Here is a 26,459-nt window from a genome sequence, read left to right as displayed (position 1 = left end):
GCATTCTAACCAGCAAATATCTGTTTTCATTGTTGGAATGTGAAAGCTATTTTCACACGATGACAAAGGATATCTGACTTGGAGGGATATTTAGAGCTGGAAATATTTTGCACCTGTTGCCCTTGTCCTTCTAAGTGATGGAAGGAGCCTCAGTAAATTATTATAGAGTGTGACAGAAAACCCATATTTTACACATCTATCAGAGTGGATTAAATGCTGTCACAAATTTTTCTGTTATTATAGACAGTAGACCAGAGAAACACTCTAATCAAGTTGAAACACAGTGATCTAACTCGTGTAAATTGAATCAACAAGAAGCTTAGCTTTCAGAATGTTACACTTAAAGATTCAGCATGGTTTCTCTTTAGAGCCTTAGGACATGTCATCATGTTGAAAGTAATATTATAAATGCAACTTTGTGTTATAGTCAGATACCTAAACCTCATGCCAACAATAATAACTGCAGTTACATAGTGCCTTTAATGGAAAAAAACTTACCAAAGGCATTTTACATCAGCATAACCAGAACATAATAGCTGTGGTATGGAAGTTTAAATTCTTTAAAGATTACGACAAACACTGAGTTTCTCACTCAATGTCCTTTTGCTCTCAAACGTAACTCTGTACCCAATGGCCTTTCAACAGAGACTTCCAGCTAATTTGGGGCAGAAAGATCTGGTGAAGTCACTGTCCAGACTGAATCATACTCACTGAATCAAAGAGGCAATATGCTTCTCGCTATTTAATTACAAAAGAATAGCTTATTATAAATATTGAACTGTAGCAATTACTATTAATGACCTGCAGTGTTTCCATGACCGTGATTATCCCAATTAATTAACTCTTGGAGTTTCCAATTCTCAGCTTCAACAATCTGCATCTATAAGCAAATTCATAGCTAATACTATTTAGAGTGACCTGGCAAGTTCCTCTCGGCAGAATTATACAAGGGGCAATGATTTAATTCCATTCATGCTTATTCTGCATTTACAAGGACTTCTAATTAAAAAAATGCACTGTGATCTAAAATTGATAGCCAGCAAAGAGTCAACACAGAACTCCCTTCCGAACAGCACTGTGAGTGTCTACACATGCCAAAGATTACACTGGTTCAAGAAGGCAACTCGCCATCACTTCCTCCAGGGCATTTAGAGATGGCCTAGCCAGTGATGCCCACATCCCATGAACAAATTTAGGGAAAAAACATACTGAGTAAAGAGACTGGAAAGAGAATATGGTGCAGTCATGGTCATTTCTGTAAGCATGAAGTGGTAAATCTTGACAATATAATCTTCTTCAGCATTTCTTGGTTGATAGTACTGCTTTGAGGCCTTCAGAACTTTTGCAGTTAGTGGTCATAATGGCTGCTTTTCTTTAAAGCCTTTGCTTCTTTCTTCATCACCTGAAAACATTTGAGAAAGGAAATAACTGAACTCATTAACACTATGGCACACCAGTCACAGAGGGAATAGTGCAAGTTATACAGATAAAGTTCAAACAACACAGTTAACAAATCTGAGTTATACTGCTGACTAACTGCCAGCTGTGTATCAGTCTCTGGCCACAGAATGTAAAATCTTCTACATCCTTTCCTTGTCAGTATCTGAATATATTACAACTCTGTGATAATAGCCTGATAAGCCCGTTTTAGATAATCTGATGTTGGTTGAGGGATAAATATAATATAAAGAACTTTCCTGGCCTTAAAATGTATGTGATTTTTCCTCATCTATCTGAGAAGAAACTCTAAATTTTTGTTTACATACATTTAAAACATGGCATTTTTAACAATGCAGTGCCCCTTCAGTACTACATTGGAGTGTGGAGCCTGGACATTAGGCTGTAGTCTCGGGAATGAGACTTAAACCAACTGTTCTGACTCAGAGACAACTGACACCTGCAGCTTAACCAGTCGACTCTTGTTGGGATCTCTGATTGCTGGCATCTCTATTCTGAACTCCAAAGGAAATATTGTTGGGTACCTTTGGAGTTTCAAAATTCCTGTTTTTTCTACGCAACCTTTCTCTTTCCATTATGTTAGCCAAATGATCCAACGCTGTTTAAATACTAAAGTCATAAGTCATTTAAAAAAAGATTGGCTTATATGACGTTTGGAAGAACTGAATTATTGCAAACCAATGCCAACAATGAGAACTGAGGAAAAAAACAGCGAGGTTGGGACGGTACACAATATCCAATTTAAATTGTGAACAGCTGAAAGACATTAAGACAACCATCAGGAGTTACCTTTTATAATGAACCTTTGTGATGAGCATGTGCTGTAATGTTTTCTGTGGTCAGCTGTCACTTGGACAAGGTATCAGAGGATTATCAGCTCTATTTAGTGGTACTGCAGTAAAAAGGAGTCAGCATCTCAAAGATGGTGGAAAGGCAACATAAATAAAGGTTTTTAGGATTGGCATCTGGAATGTGATTGGATTCAAACCAAACTTAACTGCAGGGGAGGAGCAGGAGCTTTATTACAGTAATATACCTATTAATCAGTTAATTGCAGGGGAAGGAGGTTGTAATATCTTTAATAGGTCACATAGTCTGACCTTACCCCTTTCAATATTCTTTGCCGTAGTTCATTCTGAGTCAGGGGCCTCTCCTCCTCATCAGTCACTGGAGACTCCACGTCACTGTCATTATCATTTCTGGAAGAGTTAGATTTTTACCCATCACTCAATGAACTCTCCAATCCACATCATCAGGGAAGAAATGTAACTGTAATCTCTTTGCACTCCCCTCTGACCACCTCTCATCACCAATTTTCACCTCTACTGAATACAGTAACTAGTTAACATTTAGACTAGCATGTTTTACATTTACATTCTGCCTTGTCTTTTTTCATTCAAAGTGGGCTGCTGCTCTGCTAATACTATATTTGCACTGTCCCCAAAGACCAGTTTTGCTCCTGGTGTACTTTGTACCAATTCCTCATGTGAGCCACCCTACAGGGGGGCAGTGAGAGGGTAACTGCACAGCTTGTTTGGGAAATGGTGTGAAACAAAGTGATTTATAAACCAAGAAGAAAATTATGAATTGAAAATATGAATCAGAACAGCTTGCAATCTCCACGTATTCATGATTATGTTGATCTCTGCCCCCCCCCCCCCCCAATTTACTGATGGATTTGAGATGGGAGGTACAGACCCTGTGCTGGGAGGTTCAATGTAAACCGGTGGTGGAGGCTTTTTCAGATTCTGGCCCATTAACAAAATGGCAGCTTCCCGTGGGTCATAAGGCTTGTCATAATCCTGGAATGAAAAGGATGTAGAATAGTAATTGACAGCATTGTCAAAGAGACTCCGCATGCATGAACACGGCCTGAACTGACTTTAATCAGCTTTCTGTATAAACCTTTACCTGAGTCAATTCAGGACTAGTATCAGACTCCACTTAAAAGATACTGTTCAGCTCATGGTACTTATGTGAGTTCTTTCACTATGTCAGCTCACACAATTGTCAGCTGAGTGGTCATTAGAATAAAAATATCTACAGAAGTGGAAATCGCTTTCTTCCCTCCTGCAAAATTCAAAATAAACCATGAAAGCAGAGTGTGCATGGAGGACATAATTTATCAATACCTTAGATGCAAGATAGGATTGGATAGACAGTAGTTCATTGGTGCGCTGTTCAATGAGGCCCAGGTACTGCATTACATTATTATCCCGGATTCCAGATGAAGATCCCAACATTTCATCCAAAACAGATCGATCACAGTTCATTCCATTAAATAGTGAATCAATTTCTGTAGATGGAATAACTTCCAGTTAAAATGCTCTTTCACATATATAACATTTTATTCAAAAGCATAGAAAAGAATCCTATAGTGTGGAAACAGTCCATTCAGCCCAATAAGTCCATATCTACTCTCTGATGAACATACTACCCAGACTGACACCTGTCTCCAGGCAACCCCCCCCACCTCGTATCCCTGTAATCCTGCATTCCCCATGACTAATCCACCTAACCTCGGCATCCCTGCCCACTATGGGCAATTAAGCATAGCCAATCCACCTAACCTGCACATCTTTAGGCTATGGGAGGAAACCCACGCAGACAGAGGAAAAAATGTGCAAATTCCACACAGATAGTAACCCAAGGCTAGAATTGAAACTGGGTCCCTGGCCCTGTGAGGCAACGGTCCTAACCACTGAGCCACCGTGCCATCTATTGAGGCAGTGTGCCACCCGTATCTTTAACAACTCATTGATATCCCAGCCTGGAATCACAGTCATAAATGCAATCTTGTTCAGCAAACATAGGAAACACGTGTTCACAAATGACATTATATTTGAGCCATCTACCTGACAGGATAAGCTTCTTCCTCCAAACCTCAGTGGATACAACTGTCTTCCATTACCTGGCTCCACTAAACCAAGTCAATTATTTCCAAAAGCCCACTTCTAGAGCACCCACCTCCAAACTTAGTCTCAAAAAACAACAAGATTCCACCCAGTAATTTAACATGTTACTCTCAGAAAGAAATCTATTAAATTTGCCTTTGAATAGATCATATTTACTGATCCACCATCTTTCTCAGGGCCTGTTCCACAGATTGGCTCACTGAAATCTTGGGTCAGATTTTGCAGTTGTAAGGACACAGAAACTGTCAGCACTTGCTATCATTGTGTATTGAAGCTGGCAGCATCTGCTGTCATCGACCTATGCTTAGTAAAACTCAGAAGGTGCTGCCAGTGATTCCCTGCTCCATGACAGGCTGGGCCATTGAAATTCCCAAAGACAGCAATCATTATTAGTCACTGATCTTATAACTGATCTGAGAACTTGTCTTCTTAGCTATAATAGTGGTATTAAAAATCCCTGAAAAAGTTATTCCTTGCTATTAAGGAATGTTGTATTAGCTCACTGGGCAACCCCTTTGACCTGGAAGACTTTTTTAAAAACTGTGGAATGCCAAAATTTTCCAATTTATGATGAATGTTTGAATTTTTTAAACATAAAAATGACTTTTTTTTAAGAACCTATAGTATTTGAACAATTACTTCAATATTTATATTGTAATTTTATTACATTCTCTAAAACTTATAAAATGAAATATAATCAGCATATTTTAATTCATAGCTTGCCACCTGTGGGAATTCTTCAATTTATTGGCCACTAACTGGCTTTATGGTAGCTTTATAGTTGCTGGATGTTTGGAGAAACCCTTCACTTGATGCCAAATTCAATTTAAGCCCAGAAAATAAATGCTACAAAAGGTTGCCGGATCTTTATGAGTAGCTATGTTTGTTGTCAGTGATTTGTAACTTCACTTCATTTATTGACACAAAATTCTGGCCATTGTTTGCTCAAGAGTTAGAAAAACCCATCTGGTTCACTAATGTCCTTCAGGGAAGGAAATCTGTAAACCTTACCTGGTCTGGCCTATACATGACTCCAGACCCCCCAGTAATATTGTTGACTCTTAACTGCCCTCTAGACAATTAGGGATGGGAAATAAATGCTGGTCTAGCCAGTGACAGCCATGTCCCATGAGTGAATTTTTAAAAAAGATATATTTGAATTTATATGCTTCCACACCCCTGTCCCTTCAGGTACTGGACATATTATCCAGAAGTATTGCTCTGGAGAAAGGACAACAGCTTATTGTGGTTGATAATATCTCATAGGAGGACTGTCAAGTATCTTTGGATCCATACTTCAGCTAAAGTGAACATCTTCAGAAGTGGAGGTGACAAAGACAGGATGAAAAGACATTCTAACAGTAGAACTTTGTCTTCCATTGACATTGCTTAAATTGCCCTCTTGGATAGATGTTTGTTACAGTCTCAATTCTTCATCATCTGCAGAACAGTGTGAAGTCATGAAATGATTTGTAGACTTATCGACTGTCTCACCAGCGAACAGTTCATCCATGTCTGTAATAATTTTCTCCCAGTCAGTAACAGGTTAGTCCTATGTAGCAAGATGGCTTTTATGAGTTCTCTCTACCCGTGCAAGACAGAGGATATCCGCTTTGGATGCTACCTTTGATTTCCAAGCTAAAGTATGGTCTCCATTTATTTTGACAGTTCTGGAGGGGTTTCAAATCCTATATCTTCTGACTGAAGTAGGCATACAATCACTGAGCATGTCACTGATATAATAAATAAATATGCAATAAATATAAAAGTTTTTGTTTACTTTCTTTGAGTTGGTCGAGTATTTTTCTGATCCCTTTGATTCTGTTGTCATATTTGGTGGCCTGTTTGCTTGCTTCCTCCTGTTGAGTTTCGATCTTCTTTAGAATAACTTTATGTTCTTGCTCCCTTTGTTGTTCTTGTGATTTGAAGACTTCAATTTGTGCCTGGATCTACATTAAAAAAAAAGTGTGCAGGAGAGGAACTGAGTTGTCAGAGGATTGAATGGGTAAACTAATGCTCTTCAACTTTAAAGGAAACACTTTCAAAAGGAGCCTTCTTCAGAAATGAATGTAGGAACCTACATTTATATGATGCTTTTCAAAAACACAAGATATGCCAAGTGACAGTTTTCACAGTCACTTAATTAATTTTGATGTGCAGTTGTTGCTATTTTGTGGGGAAATGTAACAGCCAACATGGCTGCAGTAGAGTCCCTAAAACAGCAATGAGATACTGACCAAATAATCCATTTTTAAGTCATATTTGTTGAAGGATAAACATTGGCCAGGATACCTTTGGAACAAATAATTTCATAAATATCCTTCCCTTCAGATTCTTTTTTTAGGCTTCACCAGTTCATGTAAATTTCCGGATCTTACTTCTCACTAATGATGCTGGACAACTTGAATACTAAGAATTGCATTGAGCTGTCATAAAGGTGACTGTCACCAAAGAATTTTACTCCTGCACTACTGACTGATGTCCTCCCAGATGATCGAACACCTCTCTGCAGACATAGATTGAAAATGGGTTTGGAATCTGCCTCAGTGGGTCACTGAAGTTGGCGCCAGTCTCCACACCCTCTACCCATGTTTCTGAAGAATGATTAGTTATTAAAAATAAAATATATGTTTGTAAATACTTACATCAGCAATCTCCTCCTGCAGTCTCTCAATTTCACTGTTCTGCTCATTGATGTAATTAAACAATGCAAAGTTCCGATCTTCCACTGTCACAGAAAAACACTGTGTAATTTGAGAGTTAGAATGAAGATATTTAGCCCTTTTCCAACTGTTAAGGAGGTAACAGAAACCTTAATCTCTCATGCTGCCATTTCAACAGTCATTACCACCAACACCCTTGGATTACTGATGAAAAGTAATTGAGTTAAAATTACAACAACTCTGATGGGAGGAGTGTGCATATAATCAAGTCCCACTACTCATGAACCATACGAAAAATATAAATGTCTATTGAATCAAAGCAGCAAATTTGTCTCTCTTTTATATTAGTTTCAGAGTATGAACTCAAAAAAAGACTCATTTGTTATAAACAAGACTTATTCTTCAAATGTGACAAAAGTAAGGAACTAAATTACTATTCAGAATAAAATTATATCCCCTTAATCCCAAACACTTGTTCATATACAGACAGATAACTCAGCTCTGCATGGGTTTGGAAAAATAGGTAAAAAAGGGAATAACAACACCATCATAGTCAAGAGTATGAATTCAATAATTAGAATGAGTTGATTTCTCACTTTTGCTTTGATTCCCTGTCAAGAAGTTCAATTTGCTGAGAGTTGCAGAATTATGGAAGATCTTCAGACCAGATTTCAGATTCAGATGGGAAATAGCTAGAAGTTATGATTTTTAAAACTTTATGAGATTTTCAAAGTACTTTTAGCTAATTCTGCTTTACGGTTTGTTTCTTGCTAACAGAGAGAGCTGCTTTCCACTGCAAGTATCTTCAACAACAACTCATATTCAAAATTTGTGAATACACCTGTTAGAAAGAAACTTAACAAAATTAGCCAAGACCACCAAAACTGGAAACAAGACAATTTATTTTACGATCTTGCAAGAAAGGGCGTCAAATGCTAAAGCAAATGAGCATTGAAACAAGTATACAGTTATACCTTTGAGCAGTGTGAGGTCACCTCTCCTGACTCCTACATTACTCAATCACCCTAGTTCTCTGCCTAACTGGTGACCTGACTGCCCCTACGTGACTTCTCCTTATCTTGATTAGATTCTACTTCTATCTCCTTGGGCCGTTAGCTGCGACCGTTTTGTAACTATATTAACACTTGCTGTGCTAGTGTTTTCTATTGTTCTGCTTTTCTGCCTGCTCAAACTTGTTTTTCCCAGAAGTTTGCTAATCTGATCTTTGCCTGCAGTTGCCCTCTATACTTGTTTGTCAGCGCTATGCTTAAGCTTGTTATCAGTACCCTTTTTGCTACATCTGCGAAAACAACAACCTTCCCCATTTCTCACACACCCAGCAACAAAATGCACAGACTCTGGGGTTTTTTCTACATCAGTTTTTCCAGCAATTGAAGGCATGAAATTCAGTTCTTATCTCTCTCAAAAGCTCCAGAGTTTCTTTAAAAATAACTTGCTTTTTCAGTAAATAATAAACAATCCACAGTTTTCTTTGACCCCTTGACATTTGATTTCTAAGAAATCACATGATAAAGCCTCCTCGACCCAGAAATGTCCAGATAGTTCCATATTCCAGTTCCTCACAGTCCAGAAATATACATGTGTATTCCTCACAAAATGTTAACTTTGTTTCTTTTTTTCACAGATGCTTGCCAGCCCTACAGAATATGTTCAGTGATTCCTGTTCTTATTTCTAAACAGAGTTACTTAATGGACAATTATTTCTGTTAATAAAACATATCCTGCTATAATGACACTGCTACTGTCTGTTAAGCATTAGAATGGTGGGGTCCTTGTGTTTCTTAAGAGTAGAATTTTAAACAATGCTGGGATTGCTTTGTGATGGTACAACCGCCATCACATTTAAAAAAAAATGAAAGACAGCATCTTGAGAACTGATGATCCCTGATCGAACAGCATAACCAGACACCACAATACACATTCTGTGATTGACTCCTTCCCTTACTCCACCCCGCCCACCCACTGTTACCATGACTCCTAATTCCAGGTCCCTCCATCAGCCCTCACACCCTCTCCCCTGAACCAGAGAAACTGGTTCTGACTGTGCTATTCAACTAAATTTTCTCCCTCATGGTGCACTGAAAGTGTTGCCTCACCTTCTTTGAACTTTGCCACCACCACATTCAGATTGTCCTCTCCTGTGAGTGCTCGGATCTGCTGGAAGGCAGCTTCATACATCTCCACAGTCTCTTCCCTTGTGTCCTTCTTTTTCCTTGCTGAGTCTCCACGTTCTGAGGATAAGATTTAAGGACACCAGTGAATATTAAAGAGAGATTTGCATTTATGTAGCAACTTTAAAGAGTGATACAGTAGTGTCTGAGTATATATGGAGTTGTAATTTAGGGAGTTTGAGCTTAATTCCCACAAGTCCAGTTTGAGAATTTGAATTCAGTTTTCAAAAATCTGTTGTCAGTAAATTTGACCACAAAGCTGTCAGATTGTAATAAAAACACAATTGGATTACCACAGTCCTTCAGGGAAGGAGAACTGCTGCCCTTACCTGGTCAGGATCTCCATTTGTCACTGATGTTAACTTAACTACCCTTGGAAATGGCCCAAGAACTTTAGAAATAGGAACAGAAGTAGAATATGTGGACTCCATGACCATTCATCACAATCATGGCCGTTCTTCTACCAAGCTTCACTTTTCTGCCCAATGCTCCATTCCTTTCTGACTGAGAAACTCAGTTGTATCATTATTGCTTAAATATACATGGACAATAAATGCCAAACTTGCTAGTGACATCTGCACTTTGAGAATTAAAAACACATGCCCCTCATGCAGCACACTCCTACTATTAACCGATGTTTCTGCTAATGAAGGGATTTTTAACATTATTTTTACCTCGCTTGTGGAAGCCGTGTAATGCCTCATCTTCATTCAATCGCTCCTGAGTTTTAATTCCCATAAACTCCTTCAGTTTCCTATCGTGGTCAATAACTCTTTGAAGTTCCTTCATCTCAGCCGCATGCAGTGCCAGGTCCTTTTCTGCCTTCTCCTTAATTTGCTGCATCTTTGTCTGTGCCTCATCCCTACATCAGATCATCGCAAGGAGATCAGTCAGAGCTCAGCTGTTCCAATCTTACACAGAAAAAGAAATATTCTCTTCCACTCTTATTGCAAGATGCTGATTCCTTTCTAGAGTTTGCTTCCACAGACACAGGCCACCCCTCAGTACATCAGTCTTAGCAAAACCAACATTTTTGCCCATTTTCTAGCTGTCTTTGAGAAAGTAGCACTGGTTATTTCCTTGAACAATTGCAGTTCAATATTTTGTACTGGCTCTTGAGATAACTGAGTGGTTTTCCAGATCACTTAAGAGTTAACTACATGCTTTAACTGTGATGGTGTGTACCTGTGTTGTGCTGGACCACAGGGGGTTATTAAAGTTAGGCCAGATCCTGTCCATAACCAATCTCCGTGGAATTGTTAGCTAGGGATCAGGAACAAGGCTGTTGTTCCCTGATTCCAGCCCTTGGGTACTCAGCCCAATCACAGTGTTTTAATTGCTTGAAATCAGTTAACTCAATGCAGGCTGTGATCTATAACCTTGCTGGTGGATATGCCACATCTTTGCACTGCTTCAACTGGGAATGTACAGGGAATTAATTGCAAACAGCTCCCTCTTTGCGTCTTAAGACTCTTGATATCAGGTTGGAACTCTGAAATATAAATGCATTCCAATGCCACAGTATTTCATTTGTTTTATATTCTCCAAATTGGAAACAGCTATATGCAGAACTAAAGAGGAAAGCAAGGTGTAGGACAGGCTGCTTGTGCTGGGGTAATCTCTAGGCCATTTTTATCAGCTATACTGAGTTCAGTTTCACACACGCAATGTTTCAGTCATATCCAATGCACTGGCAGCAATTCACGTAAATGGGTTTCCAGCATTCTCCATCATTCTGACCTCAGTGTGATGGGATATTTCAGAACACTGGTGATCTGTTATCTGTTAATACACATAAATAGAGTTGAGAAGGTTGTCCCATGGGTGTGATATCTCACCTAGCTTCGTATGCAGCAGTTGAAGTGTCAATCACAGAACCAATTTCCTTTCGAATCTCGAGAAGTTCCTGATCAAAATGAGAGAGGCACGTACAATAGCTGGGGTTAGACCACATGACAGGGAATGCTACTCCACTGCTACACAAATACAACAGCATCACTGCCCCTTCAGTGCATGATTGGCCAACACCACAGGAAAGAATGTAGAAACTATTCAGTTCCCACCTTTCAATTAAATCATGACTAAGAGCGAGTAGTCTGTCTTGTATGTTACTTTGTAACTCGGTGCAGAACACAGTTTATTCAGTTTATTTCTACAGACCCTAGCTTTTTTTTTGTGGAAAGTGGTGTTATTGGCTGGCCAGCATTTAGTGCTTGTCCCTTGTTGCCCTCAAGAAGTTGCTGGTGAGCTGCCTTTTTAAACTGCTGCTATATGTTGACCCACAATACCCTTAGAAAGGGATTCTAAAATTTTAGCAAAGAAACTGCGAAATATTTCCAAGTCAGGATGGTGAGTGGCTTGGAGGGAAACATGCATGTGATGTTGTTCCAATATCTGCTACCTTCCTTCTAGGTGGAAGTGGTTGTGGGTTTGGAAGGTGTTATCTAAGGATCTTTGGTGAATTTCTAAAGAACGTCTTGTAGATTGTACAAACTGCTGCTACTAAGCATGGTGGAGGGAGTGGATGTTTGTGGATGTCGTGCCAATTGGGATGCTTTGTCCTAGATAGTGTCAAGCTTCTTGAGTGTTGTTGAAGCTGCACCCATCCAGGCAAATGGATAGTATCCCATCACACTCCTGGCTTATGTCTTGTCAATGATGGATAGGTTCTGGGGAGTCAGGATGTTAGTTACTTACTGAAGTATTCCTAGCCTTTGACCTGTTCTTATAGTCAATGTGTTTATATGGTGAGTCCAGTTTAGTTTCAGGTCAATAGTAACACCCACATTGTTGATAGTGGGGGATTCTGTGATAATAATACCATTGAATGTCAAGGGGCAATGGTTATATTGTCTCTTATTGGAGATGGTCATTACTTGGCATTTGTGTGGTGAAAATGTTACTTGCCACTTGTCAGCCCAAGCCTAGACATTGTTCAGATCTTGCGGCATTTGAACATGAACTGCTTCAGTATCTAAGGAGACATGAATGGTGGTAAGCATTATGCCATCAGTGGCAAACATTCCCACTTCTAACCTTTTGATGGAGGGATAGTCATTGGTAAAGCAGCTGAAGATGATTGGGTCTAGGACACTAGCCTGAAGAACACCTGCGCAGGTATCCTGCAGCTGAGATGAATGACCACTAACAACTACAACCATCTTCCTTTGTACCAGGTATGACTCCAATCACTTAAGTTTGTCCCCTGATAGATTGATTCTAGTTTTGCTAGGGGTCCTTGATGCCACACTTGGTCAAAGACAGCCTTGATGTCAAGGCCTGTCACTCTCACCCCAACTCTGGGATTCAGTTCTTTTGTCCATGTTTGAAGCAAGACTGTAATGAGGTCAGGACTGAGTGTCCCTCGCAGTCCATGCTGGGTGTCACTGAGCAGGTCATTGTTGAGCAGGTGCTGCCTGATGGCCCTATTAATGACATCTACTTTCACTTTACTGATGATCAAGAGTACTGATGGGGCGACAATTAGCTAGGTTGGATTTGTCCTGCTTTTTATATACAGGGCATACCTGAACAATTTTCCACATTATCAGGTAGGTACCAATGTTGTAACTGTTCTGAAAGTGCTTGGTTAGGGGAGTGGCAGGTTCTGGAGCACAAGTCTTCAGTACCATTGCCAGAATGATGTCAGGGCCTGGAGACTTTGCAGGATCCAGTGTTCCAGAAAAGGCACAGTGGCTCAGTGGTTAGCACTGCTGCCTTATAGCACCAGGGTCTCTGGTTCGATTCCAGCCTTGGGTGACTGTCTGTTTGGAGTTTGCATATTCTCCCTGTGTCTGCAATCTCGCAGGCCAGGTGAATTGGCCATGCTAAGTTGCCCATAGTGTTAAGTGCATTAGACAGAGGGGAAATGGGTCTGGGTGGGTTACTCTTCAGAGGACTGGTTGGGCTGAAGGGCCTGTTTCCACACTGTGGGCGGCACGGTGGCACAGTGGTTAGCACTGCTGCCTCACAGCGCCTGAGACCCGGGTTCAATTCCCGCCTCAGGCGACTGACTGTGTGGAGTTTGCACGTTCTCCCCGTGTCTGCGTGGGTTTCCTCCGGGTGCTCCGGTTTCCTCCCACAGTCCAAAGATGTGCAGGGTCAGGTAAATTGGCCATGCTAAATTACCCGTAGTGTTAGGTAAGGGGTAAATGTAGGGGTATGGGTGGGTTTCGCTTCGGCGGGTCGGTGTGGACTTGTTGGGCCGAAGGGCCTGTTTCCACACTGTAATGTAATCTAATCTAAAAAAAAAAATCTATCTATTTCTTGATATCATGTGGAGTGAATCAAATTGGCTGAAGACTTGTATCTGTGATGCTGGGGACTACTGGTGGAAGCTGAGCTTGATCAACCACTTGGTATATCTGACTCAAGATTGCTGTGAATGCCTCAGCCTTATCTTTTGCACTGATATGTTGGTCTCTTCCATATTTCTGGAGCCTCTGCCTCCAATGAGCTGTTTAATTGTTCACTACCATTCATGACTAAATGTATCAGGACTGCATAGCTTAGTTCTTGTTGGTTGTGGGATCTCTTAGCTCTGTCCATCACTTGCCGTTTATGCTGTTTGGCATGCAAGTAGTTCAGTTTGATAGCTTCACTAGACTGACACCTCATTTTTAAGGTATGCCTGCTGCTGTTCCTGCCATGCCCTCTGGCACTCTCCATTGAACCAGAGTTGATCCCGAGGCTTGATGGCTATGGTTGAGATGGGGATATGCCGGGCCATGAAGTAATAGATTATGCTGGAGTACAATTATGCTGTAGTTGATGACCCACAGCATCTTGTGGATGTCCAGTCTTGAGTTGCTAGATCTAAGTCTGTCCTATTTAGCATGATGATAGTGCCACACAATACCATGGAGGTTACTCTCAATGTTAAGGTAGATTTCATCTCCACAAGGACTGACACTGTCATGGCCAGATGTATCTGCAGCTGGCAAATTAGTAAGGATGAGGTTAACTATGTTTTTCCTTCTTGTTGATTCTCTCACCACCTGCCACATAACCAGTCTAGCAGCAACGTCCTTTAGGAACTGACTAGCTTGATCCATAGTGATGTTGCCCAGCCACTCTTGATGATGGACTTTGAAATTCTACACACACAATACACTTTCCGCCTTTGCCATCTTCATTTCCTTCTCCAAATGTTGTTCAACATGGAGGAGTACTATTTCATCAGCCGAGAAGATGGTATGTGGTATCCAGTAGGAGGTTTTCTTGCCAGTGTTTAACCTGAAGGCATGAGATGTCATGGAGTCCAGAGTCAATGTTAAGGACTCCCAGGACAGTTCCCTCCCGACTGTTTACTACTCTGCTGCCACCTCTGTTAGGTCTGTCCTGGAATGGTGATGCTGATGTCTGGGACACTGTCTGTAATTGTTGTCATGATTCCGTGAATATGACTATGTCAGGCTGTTGCTTGACTAGTCTGTGAGATAGCTCTTTCAATTTTGGGAGAAATGCACAGAAGTTAGTAAGGAAGATTTTGCAGGGTCGACAGAGCTGTTCTTGCTGTTGTCTTTCTGGTGCCATGTGGTCCATCCGGTTTCAATTCTTTGTTGAGACTTTGTAGCGATTGATACAACTGAGTGGCTTGCTAAACCCCCCCCCCCCCCATTTCAGAGGGCAGTTGAGAGTCAATAACATTTCTGTGGGTCTGGAGTCCATGGAGACAAGACCAGGTGAGGATGGCAAACTTCCTTCCCTTAAGGACATTAGTGAGCCAAATGGGTTTTTCCAACAATCCACAATGGTTTCATGATCATCGGTAGATTCTTAAGTCCAGATATTTTTTATATTTGCTGGTGCAAGATTTGAATTCAAGACCCCAGAACATTAGCTGAGTTTCTGAATTAACGGTCGATTGATGATACCACTAAGCCATTGCTTCCCCTAGTTCCTCATTCCTCATCTAAATCTTGTCTACATTAATGCCCATCCCTTTCCTGTCCATTCCCCACCATGACGGTCACAGTCCAGATGTTCTTGCGTTGTTTTTGGAGTGCCCCACATTGACTTACCATCTTTCTGTGCTGCATATGGAGATGTCTGCTCTCTGTTGTTCACTTGCTGTACAACAATAAGATTGAGATTTTCCCAAATGGGTCTAAATTAGATCACTGGTTTGAATTCCACCCTAGCCAGTTATGAAATCGAATTCAATAAATTGGATGATATGTCAGTAATTACAGGGCAGCAGATGGCCAGCATGTCTACATACATTCCTCTTTTCCCACTATGTGGTTAGCTTGTCATGAACTTGCAGTAGCTAGGGATGGGCAATAAACACAAATCTCTTCAGAGTCACCCAAGAAAAGCAAACTAAAAGCTAAGTATCGCCAAATATCTTTTGCTGTGAAAGACAAACGAGCTTCAATAAACATTTGCTGCAGGTTGGCATCAAAACCTCCATGCTGAAGTGGGGCTTTTGAGTCAGAGAACTTGGTCTGCAGTCCCTGAGTACCTCATACTTTGAGCAAAATGGCAATATGCCAGGAATGAAAGACTATCCAAAATGAGACAAACAAGAATGATTTTCAATACTTACTTTTCCCAGTTTCTTCTGGAGCTGCTCAAACCTTCCACGCTCAACACGTAGAGTGTCAATCTGCTCCCTCAACTCCCCATTCCTCGTAAGCTGGGTATTAAACTTGCCCAGGGCCTGCAGATGAGGGGCAGTAATGACTACAGATTATTTCAAGTGAAAGGACAGTAGAGTTGTCAATTTTGGTTGGGTGTATTCCTGGAAAAGTCATCACCTGGCTACTTATCTCCGTCCACTGCATCTCCACATATTCACAATGGGTTGACCAACACCTCTGTCCTTATGATGCCCATTTTCCCATATTATATGGAAAGTAAAAAGATTCATTTGCAGTAAATTTAATGTCCAGAGAGTGGGACTGCGTAAAATGTTAAAAATATTAAAATCTCAAATTTGACACAACCGTGACCAATTTCAGGTTTAACAGAGACAGACAGTGGTGCGCAATAAGCCCACTTCCAGGAAGAAAGCTGACTATAAAAATATAATGAGGCTAGGAGATTCACGTTTAATCTCTTTTCCAGACTCTCTGACCAGGTTCCAAGACCATGGGAAGACTAATAACTCAGGGGAGGCATGGGAAAGTTTTAGGGAAAAGGTAAGTGTTCTGGATGTAGGTTCGCTCGCTGAGCTGGAAGGTTCATTTCCTGATGTTTCGTCACCCTACTAGGTAACAACTTCAATGGGCCTCCAGGTGAAGCACTGCTGATAATTTCTGCTTTTTATTCATGTTTAGGTTTCTTTGGGTTGGTGATGTCATTTCCTGCTCTTTTTCTCAGGGGACGGTAGATGGGGTCTAACTCGATATGTTTGTTGATAGAGTTCCAGTTGGAATGCCATATTTCTAGGAATTCTTGTGTATGTCTTTGGCTTGTCCCAAGATGGATGTGTTGTCCCAGTTGAAGTGGTGTTCTTCCTTATCTCTATATAAGGATACTAGTGAGAGAGAGTCATGTCGTTTTGTGGTTAGTTTTCTGCCCCTTTGTCCAATGTAGTGTATGTTACAGCTCTTGCGTGGTATTTTGTAAATGACATTAGTTTTGCTTGTCTGTCTAGAGTCTTTCAAGTTCATTAGCTGCTGTTTTAGTGTGTCGGTGGGTTTGTGGGCTACCATGATGCCAAGGTGTCTTAATAGTCTGGCAGTCATTTTCGAGATGTCTTTGATGTCGGGGAGAGTGGCTGGGGTTTCTGGACGTGTTTTGCCTGCTTGTTTGGGTTTGTTGCTGAGAAATCGGCGGACTGTGTTCAGAGACATGCATGAGAATTCCTAGAAGCATAGCATTCCAACAGGAACTCTATCAACAAACACATTGAGTTAGACCCCAACTACCACTGCCTGAGAAAAAGAACAGGAAATGGCATCACCACAGGAAATGACACCAAACCAAAGAAACTCAAACATATAAATAGAAAGCAGGAATTATTAGCAGTGCTTCACCCAGAGGCCCACTGAAGATGTTACCTAGTAGGGTGATGAAACATCTGGAAATGAACCTTCCAGCTCAGCAAGCAAATCTACATCCAGAACCTCAATCTGAGCTACAAATCTTCTCAAAACTGGCTAAAAGTTAAGTATCCTTGAAGCACTGCCAATGGATTCTCCCTGCGCCCCCAACAAAATTACCTCCTCCTCATGGATCCCTTCCCAATTAAAACATCATATCACCCCAGGGTCAGATATTGGACCAGAAGCCCCTTTCACTCCCAGAAGTAGCTGGAGGCTCTTTACCTGGGTCTGTGTGCTGCTCTGGAGAACCCTTTGGCTGACCAGGAGCCAAACCTGTCAACGAAGCTGACTCAGGGCAGGAATCTTGTCAAATAAAATACACTGGCTGTGGGAGTAAAACTCTCCAGCAAGAAAACTGGACTTGGAGGGTTCCCATTTGAAATCCCAATTCCTTCTTGGAAAACCCACTTGTTAATATCAGGGCCTTTTGTTACTCGTTTGGATAATTCTTGACTGTCCATCAAAAAGCCAACTTTCCTTACCTTAAATATTTCAAGTAAGAAAGTCTTTCGCCAATGATTTACTTTTGGGTTTTGTTTGTAGCAGTTTTCTAAAGTTTAATCTTAATTTCCTGAAAGCTCCAGGTCAATCCTGGAAGTTTGGCAACTTAATGGAATCAATTGGGAGCCAACCCATTTCAGTTCTAAATCCAGTAAAAGACCCTGTAGATCAATCTATGTATGATACTACAGATGAACCTTTGAACTATGAGCCCGCTATGGAAGAAACTGCAATACACAGCTTATGAAAAGTAGAAACATATTGTCAACTTTAATAGCTACATCTCATTACTGCCAAAACAAACCATTGCTTAACCCAGCAGAGCATTTAAAAAGGATTGTAAATTTAACATCTGCTTTGTGATAGGTTTTGTTTTACCTGACCTGTTTGGACATGTTATGATGTACCTCTGTGGCCATCATATCCTGAAGTGAGATTTGAACCCTTACCTTCTGGTCTAGAGGTAGGGATAGAAACCTTTGTATTGCTTCATATTAAGTTAGCTGGGCAGCAACTGAAACAGTTGATAACAGGCATTAATGTTGTTGGGACCAAAGCAAAGTCCCAGCTCCCAAAAGAATCCATTGTATTCACTCATTCTGGTTGGCTATATGCCAGTTGGTTGTGTTATGTTTGTTCGGTTTTGTAAAGTGAGACAGCACTGACTTTACAGTGTGAAATATAGTTGAGAGAGAGCGCAGGAATGCCTTGTTTGATACATCAAATACTAGCAAAACTAGCAAGTCGAGCAACATACAAGACAATGTCAATCTAATTGATCATTCAATATTTGTTTTCCAAATTTTCTATGTATTTTGCTCCCTGATTGCTCATGACAGTATGTGGAAATGAATCTTGATTTCTATCCAGTGGTCCTGCTGGAAAATGTTCAGCTCTGATATGTTCAAATATTGATGCTTGTGGTCATGCATGAAGCAAGACAGAGCCCCAAAAAGAGGTGAACAAAAGGGAGGCAGTCACTTCATGACTGTAAAAGGACTCCCTTTTTATATCTCTGAGCTTCTAGTCTTCTGATATTTTGGGTCTCACCATTTCCTGTCATTACTTTGAATTAATTGGTCAGCAGCATTGTCTGTTATTGATTGCTGATGTTTTCCTGTTCATGGTCACATTCTGAGAATTCTTACCCTGTCCAACCTGTCCTCCATGATTCCAATGTTCTTCACTGCTTGTTCATTCATCAGTTGAACATTTACATTTTTACTCAAGCCCTTCTTCTGCTCAAAGATCTTTTGCTTCAATATTTTTATCTATTAAAAAGAAGTTGAATAGAAAGATAACTTCTATAAACAATCAACATTATATGGAATAAGAAATAACTGCACAAATAGGGTGGCGCATGTGGTGCCATTATTTAAGAAGAGTGATAAGGAAAAGCCAAGGAACTATAGACCAGTGAGCCTGATGGTCAGTGCTGGGTAAGTTGTTGGAGAGACACTAAGAGACAGGGTTTACATGTATTTGGAAAGGCAAGGACTGATTTGGGGTAGTCAGCATAGCTTTGTGCATGGGAAATCATGTCTCACTAACCTGATTGAGTTTTTTGAAGAGGTGATAAAGAAGATTGATGATGGCAGAGTGGTATGGACTTCAGTAAGGCATTCAACAAGATTCTGCATGGTACATTGGTTAGAAAGGTTAGATCACATAGGATCCAGGGGGAGCGAGCCAATTGGATACAAATTGGCTTGAAGGTAGATACAGAGGGTTGTGGTAGAGAGTTGTTTTTCAGACTGGAGGCCTGTCACCAGCAGTGTTCTGCAAGGATCAATGCTGGGTCCACTGCTTTTCATCATTTATATAAATTATTTAATGTGAATATAGGAGGTATGGTTAGTAAGTTTACAGATAACACCAAAATTGATGATGTAATGGAGAGTGAAGAAGGTTATCTCAGAGTACAACGGTACCTTGAGGGGCCAATGGGCAGAGGAATGGCAGATGGAGTTTAATTTAGATAAATGTGAGATGTTCCATTTTGGCAAGGCAAATCAAGTCAAGACTTATAGTTAATGGTAGGGTCCTGGGGATTATTGCTGAACAGAGACCTAGGGATATAGGTGCATAGTTCCTTGAAAGTGGAGTTGCAGGGAGACAGGGTGATAAAGGAGGTGTTTGGCACAGTTGCTTTCAATGCCTAGAGCATTGAGTAAAGGTTTGGGATGTCATGTTGCGGCTGTACAGGAGATTGGTTAGGCTACTTTTAGAATACTGCATTCAGTTCTGGTCTCCCTGTTATAGGAGAATGTTGTTAAACTTGAAAAGGTTCAGAAAAGATTTACAAGGATGTTGCTGGGATTGGAGGGTTTGAGCTGTAAGGAGAGGCCAAATAGGCTTGAGTTTTGTTCCCTGGAGAATCAGTGGCTGAAGAGTGACCTTATAGAAGTTTACAACATCATGAGGGGCATGGATAGGGTGAAAAGCCAAGGTCTTTTTTCTAGGGTAAGGGAGTCCAAAACTAGAGGACATAGGTTTAAGGTCTGAGGGAAAATATTTAAAAGGGGCCTGAGGGGTGTACAAAATTTCAGATTTGACCCCAGCTGTTAGCCTGACTATTGTTGGATTAGAGAGGAGAATGCTCTTTAAACACTTCCGTTGACTCTGGCTGGAAAGTGTGGATGTTGGAGTAAGGGCAGAATTGGCTTCACTGTTCTACTAACATATTCTCCTCCCACTCTTTATGTCCAGTCACACCTGAAGAAAGGTCACTGGAGTAACAGATCCCAAGCTGAGTTTTTGTGTTAAATGGTACACTTAGGGAAACATTAACACTGGTTTGATACAGGGCAGATAAGATTGTAAAATACAGTGGGTACAAGAAGCATTTTATTCCTGCTCCTTCCTGAGTTTAGAAGTATTATCCAGACATCTGGAGTGTCCTCAGAAGCAAAGATTCTGTTCTGTTAAGAGAGTGTCTGAACCCACCGTAACTATGGCAATAAAGGCCAAGCAGCGGTTTTGCTGGAAATACCACCTCGTCCCAATACTGTACACCAGCATAGTCCGCTTATTTTTCCTGTTTGGATATTCTTACCTGAGCCATCCCCAATTTGGGTTCTTTCTCACACCCCTCACCCGCTTTGCAACTGGACCTCTATCCACTCCCACCAACCCCATCCCTAAAGCCAGGTATCTTCCCCCGCTGGAAAACCACCGACTGTCCCAGGACTGCCTCTTGGACCCAGGATGTGGCCTCTGAGCTGCCCAAGGTTCTATCACTTCCCTTGTGCTTTGGGCTGTAAATTGCCCAGTGGTTTGTCGAAGAGGCCCAGTCAAGAGAATCTTCAGAATCTCCCACTGTCACTCCCAGATAGTCTCACGATATGTTAGACCATGTTCCACTCCAGAAGTTCCTAATCACCCCAGTGAGTTGTGAGTGACCATTATCTGCACCTCATGTTCAAGATCCATGATCATTTGCTTCTCTCTAGCAATTTGGTCCTCCAGTTCTTCCTGGTAGCTGAGCATATTCTGAACACTTTCAATGTTTTCCTGGTCCTCTTTCTGGTTGTGTTTACTGTCTAACAGCCTTAGGTTCAACATTAGCTCCTCACGTTCCTTTTCCAGGTTCTCAATTTCCGCCCTGGCAAAACCAGAAAGATCAGGAATTAATGCTCTCGTAAATAGTGAGCATTAAAATCAGAAAGAATAGTAACTTATAAAACTTATAACTTATGCCAAGATAAACTATCAATGAAGGGTGGCTCAGTGGTGCCTCACAGCACCAGGGACCAGTGTTTGATTCCAGCCTTGGGTGATTTTCTGTTTGGAATTTGCACATTCTCCCCATGTCTGTGTGTGTTTCCTCCAGTTGCTTTGGTTCCCTCCCACAATCAAACATGTCCAGCTTAGGTGGAGTGGCCATGCTAAAAAATTACCCTGTAGCATCCAAGGATGTGTAGGTTAGGTGCATTTAGGGGCAGGGACTAGGTCTGGGTGGGATGGCCTTTGGAGGGTCAGTGCAGACTTGATGGACTAAATTGTTTCCTTCTGCTGTCAAGGGATTCTAATGATTCCAATATTAAACACTTCCAGGACAGACACAGCAAGGGTTAAAAACCATGTAAACCTTCTACGTTGTCCCATCAAACACTCCATCAGCTGATACTGGGCAAATTTATCCTAGTTTCAAGAAATAGTCAATTCTGATTCCTCTGGTATATTTGAAGGTGATTGAATGAATGGTAGATTTTCACCATTAATGGTACCTATTTGGAAGAGGGAATTTTCTGTCCAAATATTCAAACCCTTAGAGCCCTTAAATGTCATTTCCTGTTCTTTTTGTCAGGGATGGTAAATGGGATTCAAGACATAATGTTTGTTGATAGAGTTCCAGTTGGAGTGCCATGCTTCTAGGAATTCCACACATGTCTCTGTTTGGCCTGTCCTAGGATGGATGTGTTGTCCCAGTCAAAGTGGTGTCCTTCCTCATCTGTATATAAAGATACTAGTGAGAGTGGGTCATGTCTTTGGATCAAAAAAGACATGACCCACTCTCACTAATATCCTTACATACAGATGAGGAAGGACACCACTTTGACTGGGACAACACATCCATCCTAGGACAAGCCAAATAGAGACACCCTCGAGAATTCCTAGAAGCATGGCACTCCAACCGGAACTCTTTCGATTCGCACATTGACTTGGATTCCAATTACTACTCCCTGAAAAAAAACAGGAAATGACATCACCACCGGATATGACATCACCAACCAAAGGAAACCTAAACACATAAATAAAAAGCGGGTCATACCATTGGTGCTTCACCAGAGGCTCACTGATGATATTACCTAGTATGGTGATGAAACATTTGAAACGAACCTTCCGGTTCAGCAAGGAAACCTACATCCAGAATTTCAACTTGAGCTACAAATCTTCTCAAAACTTGCTGACTGTATTTTCATTCCAACCTCAGCCTGGTGAAGGCTGCTAATACTTACAACTGTTTCCTGAGCAGCTGCTGTGACTCAAGCGTGTAGGCCTGGCGGTCTCCTTCCATGATTCGAAACTGATGCTGCAGCTTTGCCAACTCTGTTTCAGCTGTAAGAGAATAGCCAAGATCTCAGAGAGCAGTAAGGGGCAGATTGAAGGAATGAGAAGGAATTGACATAATAGCTTTCACTCCTCTGAAAATGGCCCAAACATGAAACCTAAGAGGTGGATTTGGTGGAGATTGGTTAACACAGGGAAGATGAATGCATTGTACTTTTAAAAGCACCAGGTGTCTAGTATACAGGTAGTTGACGAGTACACAAAAACCTCCAAACCAACACAATTTAGATACCAAACACATTTCCTACCAAGTCCCTCCATGTCTCCATTACTTGCATTGGAATGATTGCTTGAGGCACTCCCACGAGGCATTGTTATCTTCTAGATTATCTATGGGACACAACAATACATTTTATTGATATCTCAAACAACAATAGCATGCTTGCTTCCCTCTCAAATTTTCACCTGTGACTGTATTAGTTGACGTAGAGAGCTTTGATGGACAGTCAATATCCTGTAGCTTTGAAGTCTCTGATCATCCTACACTCCACAGTTCATTGAATCACAGAAGTGTTATTGTGCAGGAGGCCTTTTGGCCCTTTGCATCACCCTTAGCTCTTCAAATTAACATAATTACTTACAGCCAATCTCCTTTTTCCCATACACCTGCACATTATTTCAATGCAAATAATCATGTTGAATTTTACACATGGAGCTGCACACAAAGTATTACTAGTGCTGAATTCAGACAGTGTTTAGTGCAGGAATATGCAACTTTCTATCTGAAACCAGAATATGCCCAGAGGGAACATTTAAAGTGATACATGCCAGTGAATGCTTCATGTACAGTTCTTCATTGAACCCATAATCTCATACTAAACTAGGAGTATATTTAAGAAGGAAATCAGTAGGGCAAAAAGAGAACGTGAGATAACTTTGGCAAATAGGGTTAAGGAGAATCCAAAGGATTTTATAAATACATTGAGGACAAAAGGGTAACTAGGGAGACAATAGGACCCCTCAAAGATCAGCAAAGCAGCCTTTGTGTGGAACCACAAGAGATGAGGGAAATACTAAACAAGTAATTTGCATCAGACTGGAGGCCTGTGACCAGTGGTATGTCACAAGGATTGGTGCTGGGTCCACTGCTTTTTGTCATCCAAATGATTTGGATGTGAACATAGGCGGTATAGAGAGTAAGTTTGCAGATGACACCAAAATTGGAGGTTTAGTGGACAGTGAAGAAGGTTATCTCAGAGTAGAATGGGATCTTGATCAGATAGGCCAAAGGGCTGACAAGATGGATTTTAATTTAGATAAGTGTGAGACGCTGCATTTTGGAAAAGCAAATCTTAGCAGGACTTATATACATAATTGTAATGCCCTGGAGAGTGCAGGTTCATAGTTCCTCGAAAGTGGAATCTCAGGTAGATAGGATAGTGAAAAAAGCATTTGGTATGGTTTGCTTTATGAGTCAGAGTATTGAGTACAGGAGTTGTGAGGTCATGTTGTGGCTCTACAGGACATTGGGGCAGCCACTTTTGGAATATTGTGTACAGTTCTGGTCTCCCTGCTATAGGAAGAATGTTATGAAACTTGAAAGGGTTCAGAAAAGATTTACAAGGATGTTGCCAGGGTTGGAGGGTTCGAGCTATAGGGAGAGGCTGAACAGGCTGGGCTGTTTTACCTGGAGTGTCGGAGGCTGAGGGGTGACCTTATAGAGGTTTATAAAATCATGAGGGGCATGGATAGAGTAAACAGCCAAGCTCTTTTCCCTGGGTTGGGGTAGTCCATAACTAGAAGGCATAGGTTTAGGGCACAAGGGGAAAAATTTAAAAGGGACCAAAGGGGCAGCTTTTTCATGCGAAGGGTGTTGCATGTATAGAATGAGCTGCCTGAGGAAGTGGTGGAGGCTGGTAAAATTACAGCACTTAAAAGGTACGTGGATGGGTACATGAATAGGAGGGATATGGGCCAGGTGTTGGCATATGGGACTAGATTAATTTAGGAAAACTGATTGGATGGATGAGTTAGACTGAAGGGTTTGTTTCTGTACTGTACATCTCTATGACTATATGACTCTAAATGTTCAAAATCCATTTCAGTATTTCCTAGAGGGTTGAGTATTTGGCTGAAGCCACATAAGTTTCAGTTTTTTCTATCCTTGAGGACTTTCAGCAACAAGCCTTGTTGAGATGTTCAAGGAGTATTTAAGAAGGTTAGACAGTTTCATTGGCTGGTTTGGATTTCTTAAGATCTTACCAGGTGGGACTTTAGCCTCAGAAACACTCACTTTAGGAAAACTTCAGACCAAATTACACTGCAGCACCAATGTGGAGGGTTATTGCAGTGTCTCCACCCGCCATGACATCGGAGACCTTTTAGATTAAAGCAAGGACTGCGGGAAACGACACTTTTTCTTTTGTAACCATTCGGACTGAAATCTGCCTGGATTGTATGGCATTGTAATGCAACGAAATCAAAGCAACGAAACTCGGGAATGGGCCCCCGTTGGATCAGTGGGCACATTGCCAGTTAATCGAACAAAATCTGTTTTCCGGGTTCAGATCATACAGCTTGCAAATCGGCAACAGGACAGTTGGGGGCAAAGTTGGAGCAAAATATCGGGACCTACCCCAGCTGGAGAGTGCAGTGAGAGCCGGAACCGAAACGTTTGTCCAGAAAGTGCTGCCCTGAATAAGGGGTCACCGGACTCCAAACGTTATCTTTGTTTCTCTTTCCACAGATGCTGCCAGACCTGCCGAATTTCTCCAGCAATTTGTTTTTGTGTTTCAGAAAATGTTGTTTATTTCAGGAGGCAACGTTGTTAGCAACGGTGTCCAGGGTTAGGGCTAACAGCCAATCCGGGGCCAGGTTCGATTTGGATACACCGCTGTTGCCGTGGCTCCGGGGGACAGGCGGAACTGAACGGAGCTTCACGTTTTATTTAAAGAGGCCCCAAACCTCTGCGCTTGTTGTAGAGGTTCGGCTTCAGTCTGCACTCTTTGATTTATGGGTCGGGTGTCTAGTAAACTTACTCAACCGAGAACTGGAATCACAAACCTAAAATATACACCATACGTGTTTTTCCTTCTACATGTGCGAGTGCCTCACCAAGAGACATCCATTCATTCTGAATTCTTCATGAATTTCCATCAATAGCGCAGCAAATTTCAAATCTCCTGCTCCAATTCCCGCCCAACTCTCCCGCTCTTCGGTAACAGATTTAACCGTAACCACCAGCGTATCTTTATTCCTCTATTTTTGAGAATTGTAATATCCATCGGTACCCACTCCATAGCCTTGAGTGTGTACTGTATTCTGAACTGACGTTGCTGAGCTGTGCAGAGGAACAGTTGAAAACAGAAAATGCTGGCGATCACAGCGGGTCAGGCAGTATCCATGGAGAGAAAGCAAGTTAAGGTTTCTGGACGTCCTCTTTCAGATTAAATAATTAACTCCCTGTTAGCCTTCAGGTGAACGTTAAAGATTCAGTGAGGAGCTGCTGTATGGGAGAAGGATTCACATTTTTGGATCATTGGAATCTCTTCTGGGGTGGAAGTGACCTGTACAAGAAGGACGGATTGCATCTGAATTGGAAGAGGCTTAATATACTAGCAGGGAAGTTTACTAGAGCTGCTGGCCAGGATTTAAACTACTGAC

General features: G+C 41.4%; 1 protein-coding gene across 3 annotated transcripts; it reads right to left on the bottom strand.

Annotated features, from left to right (window-relative positions):
* Window positions 1–666: 666 nt before the first annotated feature.
* odad1 (outer dynein arm docking complex subunit 1) lies at window positions 667–26,295 on the bottom strand. 3 transcript variants are annotated; one of them, XM_087980439.1, is made up of 16 exons: window positions 25,432–26,291; window positions 23,105–23,186; window positions 22,745–22,844; window positions 21,198–21,387; window positions 18,932–19,054; window positions 15,990–16,049; window positions 15,779–15,892; window positions 11,067–11,134; window positions 9,903–10,090; window positions 9,154–9,288; window positions 7,019–7,101; window positions 6,154–6,322; window positions 3,591–3,754; window positions 3,157–3,260; window positions 2,564–2,657; window positions 667–1,402 (listed from the first exon to the last, which is right to left on the bottom strand). In XM_087980439.1, exons 2-16 carry the CDS (start codon window positions 23,166–23,168, stop codon window positions 1,349–1,351), a joined length of 1,710 nt encoding a protein of 569 aa, XP_087836565.1. In that variant the 5' UTR covers window positions 23,169–23,186; window positions 25,432–26,291; the 3' UTR covers window positions 667–1,348. The 3 variants fall into 3 exon arrangements, 2 of the variants coding, with proteins under 2 accessions (XP_087836565.1, XP_043531872.2); XM_043675937.2 differs by lacking the exon at window positions 15,990–16,049 and having other exon boundaries at window positions 25,432–26,289; XR_015753451.1 differs by lacking the exon at window positions 3,157–3,260 and having other exon boundaries at window positions 1,359–1,402; window positions 25,432–26,295.
* Window positions 26,296–26,459: the final 164 nt, after the last annotated feature.

This window comes from Chiloscyllium plagiosum, unplaced genomic scaffold, assembly GCF_037043375.1.
Source record: "Chiloscyllium plagiosum isolate Xiang-an unplaced genomic scaffold, Cpla_swu_hap1 HiC_scaffold_37, whole genome shotgun sequence".
Lineage (NCBI taxonomy): Eukaryota > Metazoa > Chordata > Chondrichthyes > Orectolobiformes > Hemiscylliidae > Chiloscyllium > Chiloscyllium plagiosum.
This window is presented reverse-complemented; position numbering and strand designations above follow the sequence as displayed.